The sequence below is a fragment of the Nothobranchius furzeri genome, chromosome 11, assembly GCF_043380555.1.
Source record: "Nothobranchius furzeri strain GRZ-AD chromosome 11, NfurGRZ-RIMD1, whole genome shotgun sequence".
NCBI classification, from domain to species: Eukaryota; Metazoa; Chordata; class Actinopteri; order Cyprinodontiformes; family Nothobranchiidae; genus Nothobranchius; species Nothobranchius furzeri.
This window is the reverse complement of record NC_091751.1, coordinates 37,507,895-37,528,903: the sequence shown is the minus strand read 5'-3', so window position 1 is coordinate 37,528,903 and position 21,009 is coordinate 37,507,895. Positions and strand designations below refer to the sequence as shown.

Below are 21,009 nucleotides of genomic sequence, written 5' to 3'. Positions count from 1 at the left end.
AATTTACAAATATCAGGGCAAATACAAGTCTGGAAGAGTCATTTCAATAGAGAATGTGTTAAAATTATATATAGCATCATCCAAAATTCAAATTGTGGGGAACTTTGTATTTTATAAGATTTAAAAGATTGACCAAATGCCATATAAACACATTAGAGGTGTGTTTATACAGCTCTGCCATTGCCCTGCAGCTGGAAAAATGAAGCATGGGTAAAAGTATAATAATGAATTAATAACAAGAACTACTTGTAAAATATACAACTAATGCAAAAATTCTACTTCCAGTTTTTGACAAAAAAGAATAAAGTATTTATCTAATTATGTAATAAGTGTTAGTTCAACTTTACTTGACCAAGTAAATTATGATGACATGGCGACATCTGCTGGAATCATGGAAAATTGTTACTATTTTAATGCTTTCCATGTATTTTAATGGCAAGAATTAAACATAATATCACAACAGCGTTACTTACTGGGTGATATTTAATTAAAATTTTGTGTTTCTATCGAGTGGTTTCATAACTTTGGTGCCCTTTAAAACGCGTGTCATATTTTTGTAAGTTTAGACATTTAAATATTGGCCAATCACAGGGCTTCTTCCTCCCTTCCGAACCAATCACAAAGAGGAACACTTCCACGTGCAGGATTTTCACCCGGGTGAAAATCCTGCGCTGCTTCTGACAGTCGATCTACATTACAGTTGGGTCAAATAAAGTGCCACTAAGAAGACTGTGAGATCTACACGTGACGCAGTTGCCTTGGCCATTTTCGCATGCGCACTGTGCCCAACATGTCAGCTAGCGATACACACAGCATGAGAGGGCACACGATGATGCTGAGCTTTAAAACAGAACATTTAATAGGAATATAGCTGGTGTCAGTACTTCCGTGGCTCCGAATACTGAGAATAGAATTTGTTAATTTATAAATTAGACAAAATGTTTCGGCAGACGAGGGCGGTGCTTCAGAAATTTCGCTGTGTTCGGTAAGTTGGCTAACGGATGCTGCTCAGACCACTTCTGACTCGTTCAGCTAAAAAAGACTACTTTAGGGTTCTGTTGTGTTGCTAGTGTGAGATTTAACTATAATATGTGAGAAAATATTATGAATTATCTTTATTCATTATTGGGAAATGTGTGAAAAATCTACAGATTCAGCCGCAGCAGGTCAGTTAAAGGTTCAAAAAGTGACTAAAAATGACTCCCAGGCGTTGCTTTTGGCAAAGTCTAGCTAAAATATTTCTATAAAATAAATTTGTTTTGGGTAAAATATTCAAAACAACCAGTGCTGAAAATTCTAAAACAGCATTTTGCTATAAAATATGTGTAATTTACGTAGTTTTGGAGGTTTAGTAGATAATGGAGATAAAATGTGAATAAGGGAGAAGATGCAATAAACCTCACGTATCTGTTATAATTGTCTTAATATTAACTTATCTAAATATTCCCCTGCTTTGTTTTAGTGTTAATGGACAACAGCAGACATGGAGGCTGAAAAGCACGTCAGCAAGAGAGAAGGCCCTTCTGTACCAGCCAGGACAAAAACTACATGGGTTTATAGTCAGAGAGGTAATCACAGCCGAACTACACCAGTGAACATGCTCTATTTACTTCTACAGCTGTTCAGCACGGTGGTGTGGTTTAAAATTGTGTTTTATAAGCAACACCTACAGGTAAATCAGGGTTTTATTGGTTTTTAAATGTTATTGTCTTCATGGTTGTTGTGTCCCTCTCAGGTGGTAGCAGTCCCAGACTTGTGTCTCACGGCAGTAAAGCTGGCTCATGAGCACACTGGAGCTCAGTATTTGCACGCAGCCAGAGATGACTCAAATAATCTCTTCAGGTTGGCTGAAAACGTCATTTTGATCAATGTTTTAGATAAAAATGTCATTGTTCATGCAGCAACATCTCCATGTTTTCTTGATTCAGTGTCCAGTTTAGGACAACCCCCCTGGACAGCACCGGGGTTCCCCACATCCTGGAGCATACGGTCCTGTGTGGATCCAGGAAGTATCCTTGTCGGGACCCCTTCTTCAAGATGCTCAACCGGTCCCTGTCTACGTTTATGAACGCCTTCACAGGTACCACTGGATCCTTTTGGATGTTTCATCGCTTTGTTTGGTGGGAAGATTCAAGATGAGAGCATCTACAAACTATCACAGTGTAACGGGTTATTCATTTATCTGTGAACAGCCAGTGACTACACCATGTACCCGTTCTCCACCCAGAACGGAAAAGACTTTCAGAACCTTCTGTCGGTTTATCTGGATGCAGTTTTCTTCCCGTGTTTACGAGAGCAGGATTTCTGGTGAGTTTTGATTTTTGTTGTCGGATCTGAGTTAAATGACTTGAGCAGTTTTTTTTTATCTACTCTCTTTTTCTAATACAATTTAAGCAACTTGCTGCATAAATGTGGCCTTGAATAAACTTTAAAGCATGATCTCTTCATGGTGAAACTTTACACAGACTAGCTACTAAAATTGTTGATGTTCTTGTTGAATTTGGCCTTTATTACTCATTCACTGCCAATGACGACTAAAGTCGTCATTAGCATTTTTTTTACTGTTTGAGCATCGGAACGAAACCCCGCGCTGATAGAACAAACATCTCAGCCCTGAAGCCGATCTTCATCCGCATACGTCACAGATCACATGATCAGGAAGCAACACATCCATGTGTTTGGAGATCGTTTTGGGCCGTTCCTGTAAAAAAAGTGAGGCACGAACCGGGAAAGCGTCTGCCGATCACAATTCAACAACGGATTATGAAAGAATGGATAACGCTCGAAACACGCGGTTTCTTCCTGATATAAGAGGTGAGTCTCCTCTTTGTTTTGGTTGTTTTGGCATCGACATCATGCTAGCACGCAACGTTCTGTGACTCTTAAAAAAACGGTGAGAAACGCTGGCAGCGAATGAGTTAAAGGAGCACCTCCCTTATAAATACCAATTAAATCTATTTACTGTATTTTCCGGAGTATAAGTCGCACCAGCCATAAAATGTATAATGAAGAAGAAAAAAACATATAAGTCGCATTGTAGTCGACTATAAGTTGCATTTTGGGGGGAAATTTTATTATTTTTCTTACAAAATCTGAGACCAAGCATTTCACATTGCAAGACAAGTACCGGTAACAATAACAGAATAAGCAATCAGAGCGCAGCAGCGCGCCACGGTCTCCAGCAGTGGATGGTGGTGTTTCAAACCCTCCCAGAGGGCAGGGAGAGCGCCCACAGCACCCCGCCACAGGCTGCAGCAGGTGATGGCGGTGTTTCAAACCCTCCCAGCGGGGAAGAGGAGCTGAAACCTTGACCGGAGCCAGCCCGCAGCAGCGCGCAACGGTCTCCAGCAGGTGGTGGCGGGGCAGAGGAGCTCATTCCTGGTCTGGAGCCGGCCCACAGCAGCGCGGTATACATAATTTGGTATATAAGTCATTTGGTATAAAAGCCGCAGGACCAGCCAGACTATGAAAAAAAGTGTGACTTATAGTCCGGAAAATACGGTATTTATAAAGCACCTTTTACCACCTTAGCAGATGCCCAAGGTGCTCAACCGGACATAAAAACCAGAACAACATATTGAATAAAAATCAGTGAAAAGAAAAATAGACAAATAAAAGCAATTAAAAACTGTGCAATACAAGTGATATAAATATAAAAGCCAGTGTCAGTGTTGGAGGAAAGCTAGCCGATAAAAGTAGGTTTGAAGGCGTGATTTAAAATTCTGAAAAGAAGGCACTTGCTTCACTGTCAGGGGGAGCTCATGTAGTAAAGGGGCCGTTACTGAGAAGACCCTGTCCCCCCTTGATCTCAGTTTAGAGCGAGGAACCTCCAGCAGTTCCTGCTCAGCAGAGCGAAGGGCACGAGCAGGGACATGCTGCTGCAACAGTTCAGACAGATATAGGGGAGCACTGCCCTGCACAACCCTGAGAACATGGAGCAAAATCTTAAATCTGGCCCGATAGAACACCGGGAGCCCGTGCAGAGAAGCCAGCACTGGCATGATGTGGTCCCTTCTTGTACTGATCAGGAATCTGGCAGCAGAGTTCTGGACTAGCTGGAGCCGTGAAGTTGCTGCCCGACTCAGCCCAGCATACAAAGCATTACAATAGTCAAGGCGGGACACTATGAAAGCATGGACCACAGTTTCCAGGTGGACTCTTGACAAGAGAAGCTTCATCTTGGAAAGCCGTCGAATAAAAAGCATGCCCGGACAACCATGTTTATTTGTGCATCAAATTTAAGGGCTGCATCAATTTTCACCCACAGGTTAGTGACCACAGTCTTCTCATTTTGAGCCAGGGAAGCAAGATCAACCTCAGCACCTGCTCTTGCTCTTTCACCAGTCCTGTGTATTATGATCTCAGTTTTTTGCTCATTTAGGAAGAGGAAGTTAGCAGCTATCCATGACTTATGGCCCGTTAGACAGTCAAATAATGCAGTTGTATGTGATTGAGGCCGATATAATATATATATATACATATTATATTATATTATATTATATTATATTATATCGGCCGACCCCACCGAGAGTCGAACCAGCATCAGCTGAGGGGAAAGTAAAACTTAAGGCAGACGATCTTGCCACTGGACTACAAGAACCCACATAACAATAGGCATTAAATGCTGAATACGACACTTTTGTCAGAGCGGCTGTTAACAGATATTTGCTAAAAGAAACCTTTTCATTTCGACATATATTCAGGCTTTGTCATATAGCAAGTTATATTTTTCTTGTTTAATTGGAGCATAGAACATAGCATTAACAATTATAAACTAGTAACAGCTGTAATTCATGTGGGTCAGGTTGGTTTGCGGTAAAGTTGATCTTTCTCAGTGGCCTAGTGGTAGAGTGTCCGCCCTGAGACTGGGAGATCAGGGGTTCGATTCCTGATCGGCTCATACCAAAGACTTTGAAAAAGAAATGGGACCCAATGCCTCCCTGCTTGACACTCAGCACTAAGGGGTTGGACTGGGAGGTTAAACCACCAGATAGTTCCCGAGCGCGGCTGCGTCTGCAGCTCACCGCTCCCCCAGGGGATGGGTCAAATGCGGAGGACAAATTCCGCACACACATCAGTGTGTGTGACAACTAATGGGACTTTAACTTTAAGTTGAAAAACAAAAACAGAAGAAGTCAGTGGGCTAGGCTGAGTTTGCGTGAATGGGCGGGGCTGACTCTGGTGCAGCTCTGCCTTTGTGGTTCTGCAGCGAGCACCCTCTCAGGCATTTTGGGGGCCAAGGCAAAACGGAACATATTAAAAATATTTTTAACTATAAATGTCAGATGGGAAAAAGGGAACTAAACACCAATCTAATGCATATTATTGAGTCTTTTATAATATTTTGCCTTTAAAAAAGTGAGGCAGTTGAATGCACAGAGTATGCATGTGCTGGCGCATGGTCAGGATGGTACCACCTCTGCCTCAATTTGAGCCAGGAAAACCCCTGTATTATATATATATATATATATATATATATATATATATATATAATTTTTTTTTTTTTTTTTTTTTTTTTTTGTTACCCCAACACAAAACTAGATGAGTAGAAATGTGGCTAACATCAGTCAGCAAGCTGCCAGCTGGTCAAGTCAAACAAAACATAAAACAAATTCAGGTTGGTTATGATTTATTTTTACAGGCAGGAAGGCTGGAGGCTGGAGAACGAAGATCCCACTGATTACAAGTCTCCTCTTGTCTTCAAAGGCGTGGTGTTTAACGAAATGAAAGGAGTGTTTGTGAGTCAGAGTTAGGGTTTAAAGTCCTTTATAACTGCTGCTGATGTTTGGAATCTTCGTGTTGGTGCAAAAACTGCAAAATGACCATTTGTTTGTGTGTTTTTTCAGTCGGACAATGAGCGTTTGTTCGCCCAACACCTTCAGAACAAACTCTACCCAAATCACACCTACTCTGTGGTGTCGGGGGGAGAGCCTCTGGCAATCCCAGATCTGACCTGGGAACAGCTGAAACACTTCCACGCCACACACTACCATCCCAGCAATGCTAGGTGATGAAACATGAGCATGTTGGTCATATTTTTAAGATACTGATGTGAAATTTGGACGTAGATGGAAACAGAGGTTTGTTTTGAACATTCAGGTTCTTTACTTATGGAGATTTGCCGTTGGAGAATCATCTGGAGCAAATTCAAGAAGAAGCTCTGTGCCAGTTTGAGCGCATCGACCCGAACACAGAGGTCCCCCCTCAGCCTCGCTGGACCAGCCCAGTAAGTCCATCTTCTAGCTTCCACTTATCATCTGAAACACATTTTTGATGCGATTCGTCCTGGCTCTGGTGTGGACTTTTCTCTAGAGAGAGGACCATGTGACCTGCAGCCCTGATGCTCTGGCTCCTGATCAAAGCAAACAGAACACGCTGTGTGTGAGCTACCTGCTGGGAGAGTAAGGTCACACTTCCTGTTCACAGAAACTCCAGTTAGGAGCTGTTTTTTAAGCGAAAGTGATGTTTTTAGTATTTATCTGGAATATTCTGCTGATTCGGTTTGACTTCTCGTTTCATCTTTTAGCATCACCGATACGTTTGAAGGATTCATTCTCAGCCTGCTGTCCTCGCTGATGGTCTCTGGACCAAACTCTCCCTTCTATAAGTCTCTCATCGAACCCAAGATTGGCAGCGACTTCTCCTCTGTGGTTGGGTTTGTACCTGAACTTCAGATGAGTTCATGATGAGGTGTGACGAATCTGTCATGACGCGTCTTCGTGTCCGCTCACAGGTACGACGGAAGCACCAAAGAGGCGTCGTTCAGCATCGGGCTGCAGGGGATGGCTGAGGAGGACACGGAGAGGGTCAAACGCATCATCAGCCAAACCATCGATGAAATCATACAGTGAGTTTGTCTGCTTATGTCTAAATATTTAAATGAGGATGCCAAACCTTTAATGTCTGCGGTGTTTTTTTATTTGCTTCTGGAATAAAAATCTGACACAGTTGAGTTTGTGATTAGAGAATAAAATTCTGTTTCCTGGCAGGAATGGCTTTGAGAGTGAGAGGATCGAGGCTCTTCTCCATAAAATTGAGATTCAAATGAAACATCAGTCGACCAACTTTGGCCTGGCCCTGGCCTCGGTGAGTGTACGTGGGTGGTATGTGTACAGGAAATCTCTACTCGTCTCAGAGACTGCGTGGAACCCAGAGCTGTTTATGTACGTCCTAAAACGTTTTTATTTGTGTGTATGGTTTCTTCCCTGTTGTCGTGCTTGCTTGATTGTGTGTGTGTGTGTGTGTGTGTGTGTGTGTGTGTGTGTGTGTGTGTGTGTGTGTGTGTGTGTGTGTGTGTGTGTGCGTGCGTGTGTGTGTGTGTGTGTGTGTGTGTGTGTGTGTGTGTGTGTTTAAAGTACATAGCTTCATCCTGGAACCACGGCGGCGACCCGGTGGAGCTGCTGAAAATCAGCGACAGCGTCGCCAAGTTCAGGCAGGCTCTGAAAGAAAACCCTCGCTTCCTCCAGGACAAGGTCAAATTCTATTTGAAGGTGAATAAATCAAGCAGTTTCTGACTTTTTTCTGTCGTTTTATTAGAAAAGTATCAATAAATATAATTAAATGTGTTTAACTGATGTGCTTAGCCTCGTAGTAATATTGCCGCATGAGCCCCTCGCCTCTGACGGCTAAACGCGTGTCAGCCCCGCTAATCCCTTTGGAGTGACTGTGGGAGGCCCCCCCGCAAAAGAGGGTAGTCGCTTTTGTGACGTATACTGCGTGCCGAGTGCTGGCCGGAAGGGATATAAACACAGACAAACATGGCCTCTCACTAGTATCAGCAACCTCCCTTTATCCCGTCTTGGTTTGAGAGGTGCCTGATGGCAGTTTATTCTAGCTTCAACTTTGCTAATATAAATGCCAAAATCCTCCCCAGGGAGCCACGAAAAATCCCGTTTTGCAAACGCTATGGTCCTGTAAAAACAGCCTATGTAACAGGGCTGATAAGCATGAAGCCTTTTTCCAACCTTGCAGGAGAACACGCATCAGCTGACCCTGAAGATGAGCCCAGACGAGGACTACATGGGCAAACAAACCCAGGCTGAAGAGATAAAACTTCAGGAAAAGATTCAACTTCTGTCTGACGGCGACAAAAAGCAGATTTATGAGAAAGGTAACAAAAAACCACGTTCCAAATGTTTATTTTGTTAGGAGTTAGATGATGTCAGACTGTTGCTATGTGGTCACGTCCAGGTGTGTTGGAGTTAAATATTTAGTCCACTGTTTTCCATGTGAAGCTGTATTTTTGGATGTTTCTGACTTTTGCCTGTTCATGTAAAGGTTTGGAGCTGCTGGAAGCTCAAAGTAAAACTCAGGATGCTTCCTGTCTGCCGGCTCTCAGAGTGTCCGACATCGAGCCAGCCATTCCCATCACTCCTGTTCAGATGAGCTCTGCAGGTATGCCAGCGCCTCATCAGAAGTATTCAAATTCAATTCAAAGATAATTTATTAAACCCAGAGGGAAATTAGAGTTTCAGTACACACAATTCTGAGATCAGATATGCATACAGGCATAGACACATGACAAGAATTGGTGACTGTGGTCATTCGCAACCCGAGTCGCGCCACCTTAATAGAGATCAGAGTCAGATGGAGAAAAAAAAGGCACATCAGAGTTACCCTCCACAGGGGGTGGGGGCAGCTTTGCTATGCAAAAAACACCTCAGACAGAAATGCAACAGACTTCAGACATCACACAACTTAAGCGTCCACTAGGTGGGGAGGTAGGGTTGGGGACTCTCTTCACATCAGTGCATGCAGCCATGATAAGCAGCGCTCGTCACCTCCGTTTGGACAGGGGAGGAGGTCGCTGGGTTTTAGAGAACACAGTGACTCCTGGAACAATTCAACGACCTTCAGTCACAGTCCCACCCAGGCTGGGATAGGGAGACAAGAGTTGCCATGGCGACGGCAGCATTCCACATTTCTTCTGAGGGGGGAGTATTCACTTCAGCCTCACAGGCTCAAGGGAACCAGGTTCAGATAAGAACTTGTTTTGGGGCCAGACAGAGATAATTTCCTCTCTGTCTTAAAGTTCCGTTGGTCCTCGACCCCTCTTAATCCAATAATGGCGTAATTAATCTATCCCAATCCGTGCTGATCCTTCCACTCGCTCCTTGATGGAATCAACCTTCTGTGCCAGAGTCTGAATCTCAGCCAAAGTTGCAAGCTTACGACTCATCTCGACAATTATGAGTTTGTGCGTCCACAGCGCGATGTAATCCATCCCTGAGCTCCGGGATTGAGCCAATATTCCTCGACCGCTCATTAATTTTCCGGTAAGCCAGGTAACCGCTCAGGCCAAAAAGCAGGAAACCTGACACTAGAGCTGAGGAAAATAATTAAATAATCGATGCATCGGGATGCGGACATAAACGATTCTGCATCGTAGAAAAGTACGCCATAATCGATTATAGTGGAATGTAGTTTTGTTTTTTTAACGGCAGTACCAGCGCTGCATCCAAATCTGTCAGAGTGAGCGTCCTCCACATTTACCTCCGCCTTAATGTGGTACTGTAGGGCTGGGCGCTAGAGTTGTCACCTGAGACCGAACCGGAACCGAATCAGCCCGACCGGTTCTGTTGGATTTGGGCCGTGAATTATGTTAATTGAGCGGGTTGTCGTGCGGCGCGCTGCGCTCGCTCGATCAGCGACTGAGAGAGAGAGAGAGAGACTGTCTGCTCACACAAGAGAGAGGATCGGAGGACGCTCCTCCAAACCGATGCTCCAAACACGCATTATTACTTTCATAATTTAATTATTATTTCTCCTGGAAGCGCTCAGTCAGACAGAGTGTTGTAATGTAGGGAGATCCAGTCTTGGGGAGGGGGCGGGGTCAGTGATGGCGGCTGGAGCGTGATCTGTCTCTTTTATTTAGGGACACGGAGAAGTTGGAGAGAGAAATAGAAGTTCTTGTTCCACTTTATTCTTTTGTTTCGTTTCTCTGTATGTCTTGCACATGTGGTAGAAAAGACAATAAATGACTTTGATAAACTGATGTTAAATACATCTTAAAGAGAAACTGGAAGGAAGCTTTGGTCAATTTGAGTTAAAAGGAGACTTGTCTCCTATCTGCCCCTCCAGAGACGGCATGGACATGAGGGTCACAAGGTGAGGGAGAGACAGGACAGGTTAGTGGAAAGGTTTGTAGTTAGCTGGTTAGTGAAGGAGATCCATCAGCTGGGTAATTTAATCCTAATCCAGCCCACAGCCTTCTGCTGGTGTTCTTATCAGGAAGAATAAAACACACATCTTAAATATTATTATTATTTTTTTTTTTTGCATCAAACAGAACTTGATTCATTCTCCAACATTTCAGAAATGAACCACTGGGTTCAAATAAAATAAACTAAGTCAAACATTTCATTTGGTGTTATTTCTGACACCCTTCAACTGTGGCATAAATATTTGACTCTAGAGCTGCTCAGAGACATTAAACACTCATATATGAACCCTTCATGTATTTTATTATTACATTATGTGTCCTGTAGGTTTTCAGTACTTTCTTAGATTTTGTGAGTTTTTGCAAAGCGTGTTTTTCTCAGCCTGAGGCGTGGTGTTGAATGAGGAAACAGATGTTTTACTTTGTTAAATCTTCTTAAATGTTTAAAACATTTTGTCCTAACTTGTTGTGAATGGAGAGCTTTTGAGGGATAGCAGGTTGTGTCAGTTATGTTTTAGATAAAAAAATAAAAAGCAATTATCTGACATCTTCTATTTATCGATGAAAACAAATCAATATGAAATAATCGTGATGCATCGGGATATCGAATCGAATTGAATCGTTGACCCAATAATCGTAATCGAATCGGGAGACAAGTGAAGATTCACGCCTGTACCTGACACCAACACCACGAATATCCAGACGTCTTCAGAATCCTCTACAGACAACTGAGTGGGGCAGATGATGTTCCACTGTTTCCAGGAGTCCATGATATGCCCAGCTGGATCTGTCCCAGAGAGGCAACCGGGAGCTCCTTCTCCCGTTCTCAATGAAAAAATTTTGTCAATCGCGTTGAGAGACCAACTGACCAGGTCCATTTTTAATAATTTCCAGTTTCCAGAAAAAATGCAGAAGCGCCGTAAACCCAAAGACAGACAAAGAGCCTTGGGATAAGATACGGAGGAGAGTAGGAAAAAAGCGTCCGTACTCTCCAAGAGCTGGAAGAAGTGGTATCCGAGTAAGTATCTGTTAGTGTCTGACGGAGATGTTTTACCTTCAAAGGTGACGTTCCGGTTCAGCTCTGTGAACAACCCACCAACGGTCTGGTGTACTTCAGGGCCGTGTGCAGTCTCAACACGCTTCCGGAGGACCTCAGGGCTTACGTCCCGCTCTTCTGCAGCATCATCACTAAGTGAGTTCACCCAACAAGCTCCCTGATTTCTTTTGTCAGCTCCCTCCACGGAGAGGAGAACTGAGTTGGTGGTTTATTTTGACCAGGATGGGTTGTGGAGATCTGGACTACAGGCAACAGGCCCAGCAGATGGAGCTGAGGACAGGGGGGATGTCCGTGTCCCCCCTGGTCGTCCCTGACTCCACCCAAATGGACACATTTGAGCAGGTCTGAGCCAGAGCTGGAGCCCTGACTAAGATGTCCTTTTATGTCCTTTTGCCTGTAATTGCTGGACTCCTTCTTGTCTTCAGGGCATCCTTTTATCCTCCTCCTGCCTGGAAAGGAACCTTCCTCACATGTTTCATCTGTGGAGCAACATATTCAATAAGTACTTCCTGTCTCCTGTTGCATCCTGAGAGTTTCTGTAAAGAGAGGAGTACCCACAGGCTTCCTGGTTTTGTCTTTCAGTCCCCACTTTCACGACGAGGAGCGCCTGAGAGTGCTGGTGATGATGTCAGCCCAGGAGCTGGCCAATGGCATCTCCTACTCTGGTCACATGTACGCCATGACACGGGCGAGCCGGCACCTGACCCTGACGGGAGTCCTCCAGGAGACCTTTGATGGGATGGAACAGGCAGGTTCCAGAAAAGATGCGTCTGGAGCGTGAAACGCTCCTGTTACTTTGATTTATGTTTGTCTTTAATAATCAACATCAGGTGAAGTTCATGAAGAGGATGGCTGAGATGCCAGATCTCTCTCAGGTCATCCGAACTTTACCCAGAATCAAGAAACACCTTCTGAACCCGGAACACATGAGGTGAGCGTGTGTATCAGGGTGGATGTTAAACCTCAACACCTCCCAGAATGTCTGGATCTGTGACTTTGTTTGCATCTGAGCAGATGTGCCATCAATGCAACGCCTCAGATAATGTCTGAGTCCGCAGCACAGCTGGAGAGTTTCATGCAGGACGTAGCTGAAACCAAAAGAGAACGCAAACCTGTGAGGACAAACATTATCAAGGTACAGATCAACCAGCGGAATGGAATGTTTCCTTTTCTGGGAAAATTCAGTTATTTGCTTCTTTCTGTGGGTTTGTTTATTTACTTTTGTTGCAGAAACCGCTGGACCCTCAGGGGAAGTCTGGCGCCAGTAGAAAACTCGTAACCGTGAGTTTGTGACTTTATTCTCTGGCCACAGACAGCTTCTTGTTATTTAAACATCTTTATTTTAAAAACTGGATTACTTGAGAGTTACTTAGGTTAAGAGTTACACTTCGTGTGCTTCTGGGTGTCAAATCCACTGGATTTGACTAAAAACCGAAACCAACGTAACCATAAAGGGACGATAGTGTCGAGGTTTATCCAAGAACATTGGACGATCTGCTATGGACAACACTTTAGTCCTGACTGTGCTCAAACTAGCCGTTAGCTTATGAGTACTGATGTTAGGGCTCTGTTTCTTCAAACAGGCTGTTCTGGATGCTATTTGCAAAATGGTGAATACGTTTTTTTTTTTTGCACAAAAAAACTCTTAACAGCTGAAGTAAAATCATTGTTAAACGTCTGTAATGAATCAATCCTTCAACTAGCAGATCGATCACATGGTCGAAACATCATCACAAAATGGGGACGTCTGCATAGACGGTTATTCTGTTATTTATTGTGTTCAAAAGCCCTCGTTGCTCCAGATGATTTAAAAAATGCAAAGAAGAAAAGTTTATCTTTTCATGGTGTCAAAGTTCAGAAAACATAGATCACAAACCTGGAATAAGTCAACGATTGGTGATGTTCGATGTGATCAGTGAGTAAATAACTACGCATAACCTCAGGACTTTTATCTGTGAGATAAAGAAAACTCGCACAAACAACCTTTTAGCATGGAAGCATAAACACCAGGAAGGCTAAAGCCGGTCTGGGTGGAATAAATGAAACTGGGCTCCAGACTAAAGGAGATGGGTTTAGGTTGGCTGGTGGAGAGTTTCGACTTTTCTAATTACAGATTTGTGTTTTTCCAGGAGCCAAACTTCCAGCCGTGTCAGATGAAAACATTCTTCCAGATGCCGTTTCCTGTGAACTTCGTCAGCGAGAGCATCCGTACGGTCCCGTTCTGCCACCAGGATTACGCCAGGTGATATTCTGATTATTAATCTCATTGTGACTTTTTATTTTCCAGCGTGGTGACCTTTCTTCTCTCCCATCAGTTTGTGCATCTTGGCGAGGATGATGACGGCAAAGTTCCTCCATGGAGAAATCCGTGAGAAGGGTGGAGCCTATGGGGGCGGAGCCAAAATGGGAGGAGGGGGCGTGTTCTCCTTTTACTCCTACAGGTGGGTCGGCCTCACTTTTGGACTTGGGTTTCTAGAGCCTGATGGGTTTAATGAACATGTTTACAACTAAAGAAGCAGCGTTTTTTCTGCAGCTGTTGCCTAGTTTGGATTTAAGTTCATGTCTGGTTTGTTTTCCAGGGATCCAAACTCGGTGCAGACGTTATCTGCCTTCCGTAAAGGTGTCGACTGGGTCAAGTCAGGCCAGTTCACTCAGCAGGACATCGACGAAGCCAAACTGTCGGTGTTCTCGGCCGTGGACTCTCCTGTGTCCCCCTCAGACAAAGGTCGGACCCACCGTTGTTTATTTACATTAAAACATATTAAACCTGGATTTTATCTGATCATTCTTTCCACAGTGTCTCATGATTATTACTTTTAAAACAACTAAGTGCCGATCATTTCGGTCTGTTGCATTTGTCGTTTATGTTGTTTGGCTTTAAAACTCCCCACCGTCTCTCCTCGCTACAGGAATGGGTCTTTTCCTCAGCGGGCTCTCCGATGAGATGAAGCAGAACCACAGAGAAAAACTCTTCGCTGTTGATCATAAAGGCTTAGTGGACGTGGCTGAAAGGTACGTCTGAGCTTTAAACTCTACTCTGGTTAGATATTTGTTAAATGTGGTGAAGCTTGCAGCTTTTTGAGACAAACTAAAGCTGTGGTTGGGTCCTGCAGGTACCTCAGTGTTGGTCAGAGGACATGTGGCGTCGCCATCCTGGGTCCAGAGAACGATGCGATCAAAAAGGATCCCTCATGGATCTTGAAATAATATTTCTTAGGTATTTTAAAACTGAAAACCTCTCAGACTTGACAACCAAACACAAATGCTCGAATGATTTTAAATGTTGGTGAGAGAGGCTGAAACGCACAAGCTGCACACACAGAAGGAGACCTGGTCACTGTTGTGTATTCCGCTATGTACATACCCATGAAGATACCTCAGTTTATGATATTAATACAGAAGTGTTGATCAAAAAGGATGTTTTAGCATCTGTTGTTTACTAAATGGGTCAAAGGCACCTTCACACCACAGTACTGTTAAAATCACACGTATTAAACCGTGTCTGCGCTTCTTTTATCCCGTTTCACAACTTGAAATAAAAAGACAAATTTTCTTTTGGAGCCAAAAAGACAAACTTTGTTATCTTGTTTTCTGTTGGCTAACAGATTTAATACCGTTGTGAATATTTTTCTGCTTTTAAGTTTGGATAACAAGCAAAAACATAAAAATTGACTTTTTCAAATGTCTTTTTCAAATTCTATATAACAGTTTAAATCTAAATTAGGAAGTTAGTTTATTTCCGCCCCTTTTCCAAAACTCACCGTGAGACTCAGAGGAAAAACTACCTGAGTTTGTAAAAAGATGGTTGGTATTAGAACATCGTGCTCTGGTCCTGCATGTGTAAAACCTTAATAACTGACCTTTAAAGGTCTTAAAATGGGAAAATGTGCTTTGAAATTAGCTTCAGTCAATAGGATTTGGAGTCTTCCTGATAACAGGTCATCTTGCTTCTGATTGGCTAACAGCGATGCGACTACCCCTGACTGATGTGGATGTTTTATCTCCACAAATAACACAAGCCTGGAGGAGTTCCGCTGTGAGGTGAAGTTGTTAATGCTAACGGTTAGCTTGTACTAGGCCGAGATGATCTGCTATTTCCTGGACGCTAAACCATCAACAGCTTTCCCCGTGAGTCAAGATAGGTGAAACCATGAATGTGAAGTGACTGTGTGATGTAGATCAGTCAGGATTTTCTATTCTTAGTTTCACCGTCTGTTTTCTATTGGAAGCTAATGCAGGAGATAGGTGTAGGAGACTTTTCATGTTCAGCCTGAATGAAACACTCAGTGTGACCCATTAGAATTAGAAAAAAAAATGTTTTTTAGTTTTCCATACCTTCAAAAATGTGTAAATTAAAGCCAAAAGTCAGCATTTTCTCACAATGGCTGCTTTATTCACTCTGACAGGACACACACACACACACAAACGTTACACAACATGAACAGTGAGCAGATCAACACTTTTTCCACTGCAGGAGCCTGCACATAAACAACAGCTATAAGGTGCTTCATTGAAAGCGCAGGATGTACATAGGCTGCAAAGGCAACAACACACACACACACATTGCTACAGTTAGCAGCCCAGCGACACACGACCAGCTCCTCCTGAAACCTTGTGATGTGTTCAGGTTTCTGGGATTTTCCAGTCGAGGCGTCATGACCCTCCCGACACAGATGGACATTCGTAAGCAGCTTTAGGTGATGACATGAAACATGGAGCACAAGGAGCGGTTGAAAATACAAGAATAAGAGCTAGACCTTGAACGCATCGCCCTGCTTGGCTGTGTTTAAGCGGCATGTTCACTCTTAAAAAATATTGCTACATTCTTGGGGCTAAACCTAAATACAGTACATAAAGGGTGGTGCATATATTATATTTATATACTATGGGTATCTAAATAGTGTTAGCTGTTAGCTTATTTAAAATAAATAGGGCTCTTCTCAAATTACCAGATTTAATCTAAGATCAAATATAGAATTTCCCTCAAAAGCACTGTGGCCTTACAATAAATCAGCTCTCAAAATTATCATCTGCCTTTAAAAATCTTTCATAATAAATGTATCCTCAGTAGATCTTTGTGTGATCAGCTGTCACCGAGGTGTGAAGCTGGGTTCCTGCAGGAGTGAAGCTTTTTGTCCACGTCTGCGCCGCCGTTCAGATGCAGGCCGAGAAGTCACTCTCTTTGGGTCGGACCTGGGTCACGTGTTCCAGCTGGCCAGACTCGGACACGTCGTAGTCTATCTTGTACTTGGCCAGGATCTTCATCACGGGGCGGAGCTTCAGCCACCACTGGTCCTTGGGGATCCTGTGGCTGAAAGGAGGAGTTTGGTGGTCAGACTTTTCCCAGCTGAGATTCTTTCAGTCGTTTTCATCACGGCTCACGTTATCACAAGGGCTTAAAGAGCAAGTCACCCCCAAATCAACTTTTTTTTCTGATAAACAAATGTGTGTCTAATCGTGCTGCAGACAAGTGTAGTTAATAGTTTAGCACTTTAGTGCATTTTAGTTTAAATTTAAATTTTCTGCCTAAGACTGTCAGTGTTGTGCCGTTGTCAGGTGAAAACTGCACTGCATTTGAATTTAAATCTGCCATCACTATGGCTAAGAGGTACCCTAGAACATTAGCTGGTACCATATGATATCACAATGTCATTGTGAGCCTATGTGTGTGTGTATTTGTTAGTGGCTCCGCCCTCTTGGTCTGCTAGGCAACAGCATTTGTTTTATTTTTCAAACAGGAAGTGGGAGTGGAGCAAACCACCCCCTCTGGTAGGGGGTGACTTGCTCTTTAAGTGGCTGAGGGGCTAAATGTAGCTTTTATCTGTTTTTATAAGAGTATGAAGACAGTGGAGGCCACACGTATGACTAAAACACACACACAACAGATGGTAAAAAATAAGATAATTTTTAAGGAACTAAAGAAACATCTGATCTTAGAAACTGAATTCTGCAGAATAAATCTGTTTTTAATCTGTTCCACCAGTAAGGTAAAACTAGAATCATCTAAATTAGTAATTGAATTGGTGTACTTTGTTAAAAAAAAAAAAATAAAAATAAATATATATATATATATATATATATATATATATATATATATATATATATATATATATATATATATATATATATATATGCAAATAATAGAAATGTAAAATATAATTTAAAAAATACAAAATGTGGTTTCTAATTTATTGCTGTAAGTAAATTTAAATTTAAAGTTATGAGTTTGAAGAAGGAGTGTTAAATCTACCATTTTTACTTTTATTATTCAGACTTTCAGGCTGTTTCTCTGGTTTTGGTCGCTACATAAGCAGCAAAAGTGCAGAAATGAAAATCTAACGTACACAAAGTCAGTCTCTCCCTGCAGCTGAGCCAGAGGCTGGAAGACCATCGCTCTGCGCCGCATCCCCAAAAGGCAGACAGACTCCTCGGAGTTGGCAAAAACGATCCCTTTGTGGAAGGAGAACTAATTTTGTAACTGAGACAAAATACTGCATCTGCATGATGGAAATCCTCTCATCATGGATTAAAACCATATGAAGCTCAAATAAGTACCTCCTTTGTAGGACTCTTTGAGCATCCGTGTGATCCACTGGATGGCTTTAGCTGCAACCTTGGTGCCGAAGTTTCTGTCAAAGGGAGAAGGAGCTCCTCCCTGATCAGTGGAGTAAATAAAACTCGTCGTAAACCAGCGCGATGAAGCCACAGATTGAGCTGCGTGGGTATTTTTACCTGCTGCATGTGACCGAGGATGTTCTTCCTGCAGTCGAACACACCTCGACCCTCTTCAGAGTACAGCTGGTAGATGAAGTCGGTGGTGAAGTTCTCGTTGCAGTTCTCATTTCTAAAACGATGAACGCAGGTGCAGGATTTTAAAGCTGGCTCACATACATGAGTACAGACCTGTGGAAACGTGCTGACATGTTTCTTTTTCAGATTCATGAAGCAGCAAAATGTTTTACTGGTGTAAAGCTCCACGAGGCTGATGTCCGCTCTCGTCTTCAGCCCAGCTGGGAGCATCTTGGTCTACAAATGTTTTTTTATTGTTTGTTTCCACCTTCGCTTCACAATATTGAACTAAAAGCTTGAACTTGAAAATTAAGCCTATAAAATGTTTGTATGGGGTGTCAATTGTAAAGATCAACAGCTCTATTTGACCATATTTATATTGGATATAGAAAATTTATGTTTGAAAACATCTAAAAACTAAACTGAAATGTAGAATCAAATTTAAATGTATGGATTTGAGATAAAAATGTTTGAGTATAGTTAAAATAATTTTTATAATCTAAATTATACACATAAAGTTCTAAGTATATGGATTCAAATCTAAACCTAAAAAGTTAGTTAAATGTTAAAATTAAAGATAACACGTGACTAGTGAGTGAATTCAGTCTGCTATGAAACAGAAATGGTCCATAAATAAGAACAGGTGAGGTCAGTCTGACCGTCATTTACCTGCTTTTACAACCCAGAGAGGAAACAGTTAAAAACACTCCGTCTTACTGTTAAATAGGATCTTTATCCCACTTTTATTCTTGAACAGCTACAGTTGTTTAACACATTCTGAATGTGCATGTTTAGTTTAAAACAGCCACATTTATGTTTAAATGTCAGTATTTAAACATGGATATCTCCTGTGTTTAGATTTGACTAAATATTCATTTTAAACATTATTACTGAAGCTAAATACTATATATTTTTGACCATTATATTATTTTTCAGTGAGTGCTCTGTATGTTAGGGTTAGACTTCTTTTTGCAGGCAGGAAAGGTCAAACGAATGATTTCAGAGTTTTTCAGTCGTTTTCTGACGCAGCCTGCAGAAACAATCACGCACGGCTGTTTCCGATTGTCGTGTTGGTACAATAACTTTATGCAGGTGCTCCTCTCAGCTCTGGCTCCCAAAGTCACCTTCACTATATGCAAAGTACAACATTTGTCCCATTTCTGCAGCCCTTCATCCAGCTGAGAGTATTTTCAACACTGCGGTGCTGCAGTGGCCTAAAATACCCACAACACAAAAGACGAGGTACGTAGGATCACTGACGTATGAAAATTAAGAGTTTTTCTGAGTTTTAGCCAGAATTGTAACATTTTAAAGTCTTAATCATCCCTATAGTTCTGACATTTCTTCAGACTGAACACTAAACAGCTTTAAAATCTGAACTCACCGGAGCACCAAGCCTCTCTGGATGCTTGTTTTCATTTTGTGCGTCAGATGTTCCACGTTGGTCTGAAAACAGAACCGAGCCTCGGATTAAACCAGGAGGAAGAGCGGATGCTACCTGCACAAGCAGCTGAAAGTATGACTCCTCAGGATGATGGGGAAGCGCTTGGCCACTTAAGCACCACCAGGGGGTGACAAGCACACCATTTACAAATGAAAGCAACATTAAGTAGAACAGGTTGGCTTTGTTGAGTCCTTTTCTACATTTAAAGATAAAATATCGTTTTAAATGTGATTTTGATATCTGAATTCTTTAAATGTTCACATTGAAAACTAAACCCTGCACAGGCAAAGTAGCACAGCACTTTTAAAAAGCAACAAGTTATGATTAAACACGAGAAATGAGTTGGACGAGAGGAGATCGGACTCGGCTGAGGCTGCGGCTGTAGTCTGGATCACCTGACTCATGCCCAGCAGAGGCAGGGATGTTCTGAACACTAACCCACTCGTGGTAAGCATTTCGTATCTGCAGCATGATATCCACAAACAGCTGCACATTAAACAGAATGCTGCATTTAATTATCTTCTGTCTAACCTGCAGGTCACGGATGTCAAACGGCTCCTCGAAGATGTAGACGGCGTCGGCACCTGCAGCCAAACCGCCCACGGTGGCCAGGTAGCCGCAGTAGCCCCCCATCGTCTCAATGATGAAGACCCGTCGCTTGGTGCCGCTGGCTGACTGCTTGATGCGGTCGCACGTCTGAGTCCCAAAAAAACGGGTAAAAAATTACTCAAGGGGGCAAAAGGATTCTGGTTGTGGACGGGCATGCAGCTGCAGAGCGAGCAGTTTAAAGCAGAGCCGATGCAGCTTAAAACTACTTCAGTTACTGATGACGTCTAACGTCTGGGATCCTTCTTTTATGGAGTGATGTGGAGAAAGTTTTAGATTGTTAAGGAAAAGAGCAGTGGCTCTGCTTTAAAGTAAAACATTTGTCGTTAGTCGTTCTGACGTTGATGCACAGGTTGATTATTTCTGCAGATTCACCTCCTAAACCCTGCAGCAGATGACTTTTATCATCCATTTAGCTTTTTCTTCCAAAGAGCTTCAAAACTACAAGTTTTAGTGGCTTTAAAGTCAACATGTGCATCTTTCTGTTTTCTATTGGTGAAGTCCACCAGTCAGAGCCGGCCGGCGTGCGGTACCGCCTAACGGCACACGCTCTGGATCGTTCCTTCTGGCAGACTTCACCCATGCAAAAGCACACGGAAACACAGCGACGCAGAGCACAAGTGCACCTGTGTCGGTTAAACACACCAGTTACTCGCTGACATGCAGCTGAGGTCTAGACTTTATTTTTACTCACATTTAGGACTTTTCTTTGGTTCCTTGTCTGCACCATGCAGCACTTAGTCAGGGCTATGCAGCTGCATTATCCTGCTTTAACTCCATCAACCTGCATGAACCTTCCAGTTGCCATGCACCTCCAGTACCAGCTTCTTTACATTTGATCAGTTCAGTCTCAGTTTTGACCTCTGGCAACTTTAGTCCTTCCTTGTTTTTTAGAGATTTAACACTAAACTGTCCTTGGAGCATCGTATGAAGGTCTGGGTCAGTTCATCGCCT

The 21,009-nt window shown here is 42.7% G+C and overlaps 2 protein-coding genes across 7 annotated transcripts in view; one reads left to right on the top strand and one right to left on the bottom strand.

Moving 5' to 3' along the window:
• The first annotated feature begins 783 nt into the window (after positions 1–783).
• Positions 784–14,790, top strand: pitrm1 (pitrilysin metallopeptidase 1). Of its 2 annotated transcripts, XM_015956030.3 has the most exons (27): positions 784–985; positions 1,463–1,568; positions 1,736–1,842; positions 1,929–2,080; positions 2,193–2,307; positions 5,642–5,738; positions 5,847–6,007; positions 6,100–6,226; positions 6,313–6,401; positions 6,527–6,655; positions 6,734–6,847; positions 6,990–7,086; positions 7,356–7,490; positions 7,972–8,110; positions 8,278–8,394; positions 11,222–11,351; positions 11,438–11,558; positions 11,642–11,718; positions 11,799–11,964; positions 12,047–12,147; positions 12,231–12,351; positions 12,447–12,497; positions 13,346–13,458; positions 13,532–13,657; positions 13,796–13,941; positions 14,126–14,228; positions 14,330–14,790. In XM_015956030.3, the coding sequence occupies exons 1-27, from the start codon at positions 939–941 to the stop codon at positions 14,421–14,423; spliced, it is 3,081 nt and encodes a 1,026-aa protein (XP_015811516.3). In that variant the 5' UTR covers positions 784–938; the 3' UTR covers positions 14,424–14,790. The 2 variants fall into 2 exon arrangements, with proteins under 2 accessions (XP_015811516.3, XP_054599428.2); XM_054743453.2 differs by lacking the exons at positions 784–985; positions 1,463–1,568; positions 1,736–1,842; positions 1,929–2,080; positions 2,193–2,307 and adding an exon at positions 2,683–2,814.
• Positions 14,791–16,215: 1,425 nt separating this feature from the next.
• The window catches only part of LOC107383427 (ATP-dependent 6-phosphofructokinase, platelet type), a 39,041-nt gene continuing 34,247 nt past the window's right edge, over positions 16,216–21,009 (bottom strand). For all 5 annotated transcript variants that reach the window (XM_015956032.3, XM_015956034.3, XM_054743454.2 and 2 more), the window contains 6 exons: positions 19,981–20,145; positions 19,390–19,451; positions 17,949–18,060; positions 17,772–17,871; positions 17,561–17,666; positions 16,216–16,527 (listed from right to left, as the gene is read on the bottom strand). In XM_015956032.3, coding sequence (XP_015811518.1) covers positions 16,371–16,527; positions 17,561–17,666; positions 17,772–17,871; positions 17,949–18,060; positions 19,390–19,451; positions 19,981–20,145 — 702 coding nt within the window. In that variant the 3' untranslated portion in view covers positions 16,216–16,370. The remainder of the gene's footprint in view (positions 16,528–17,560; positions 17,667–17,771; positions 17,872–17,948; positions 18,061–19,389; positions 19,452–19,980; positions 20,146–21,009) is intronic.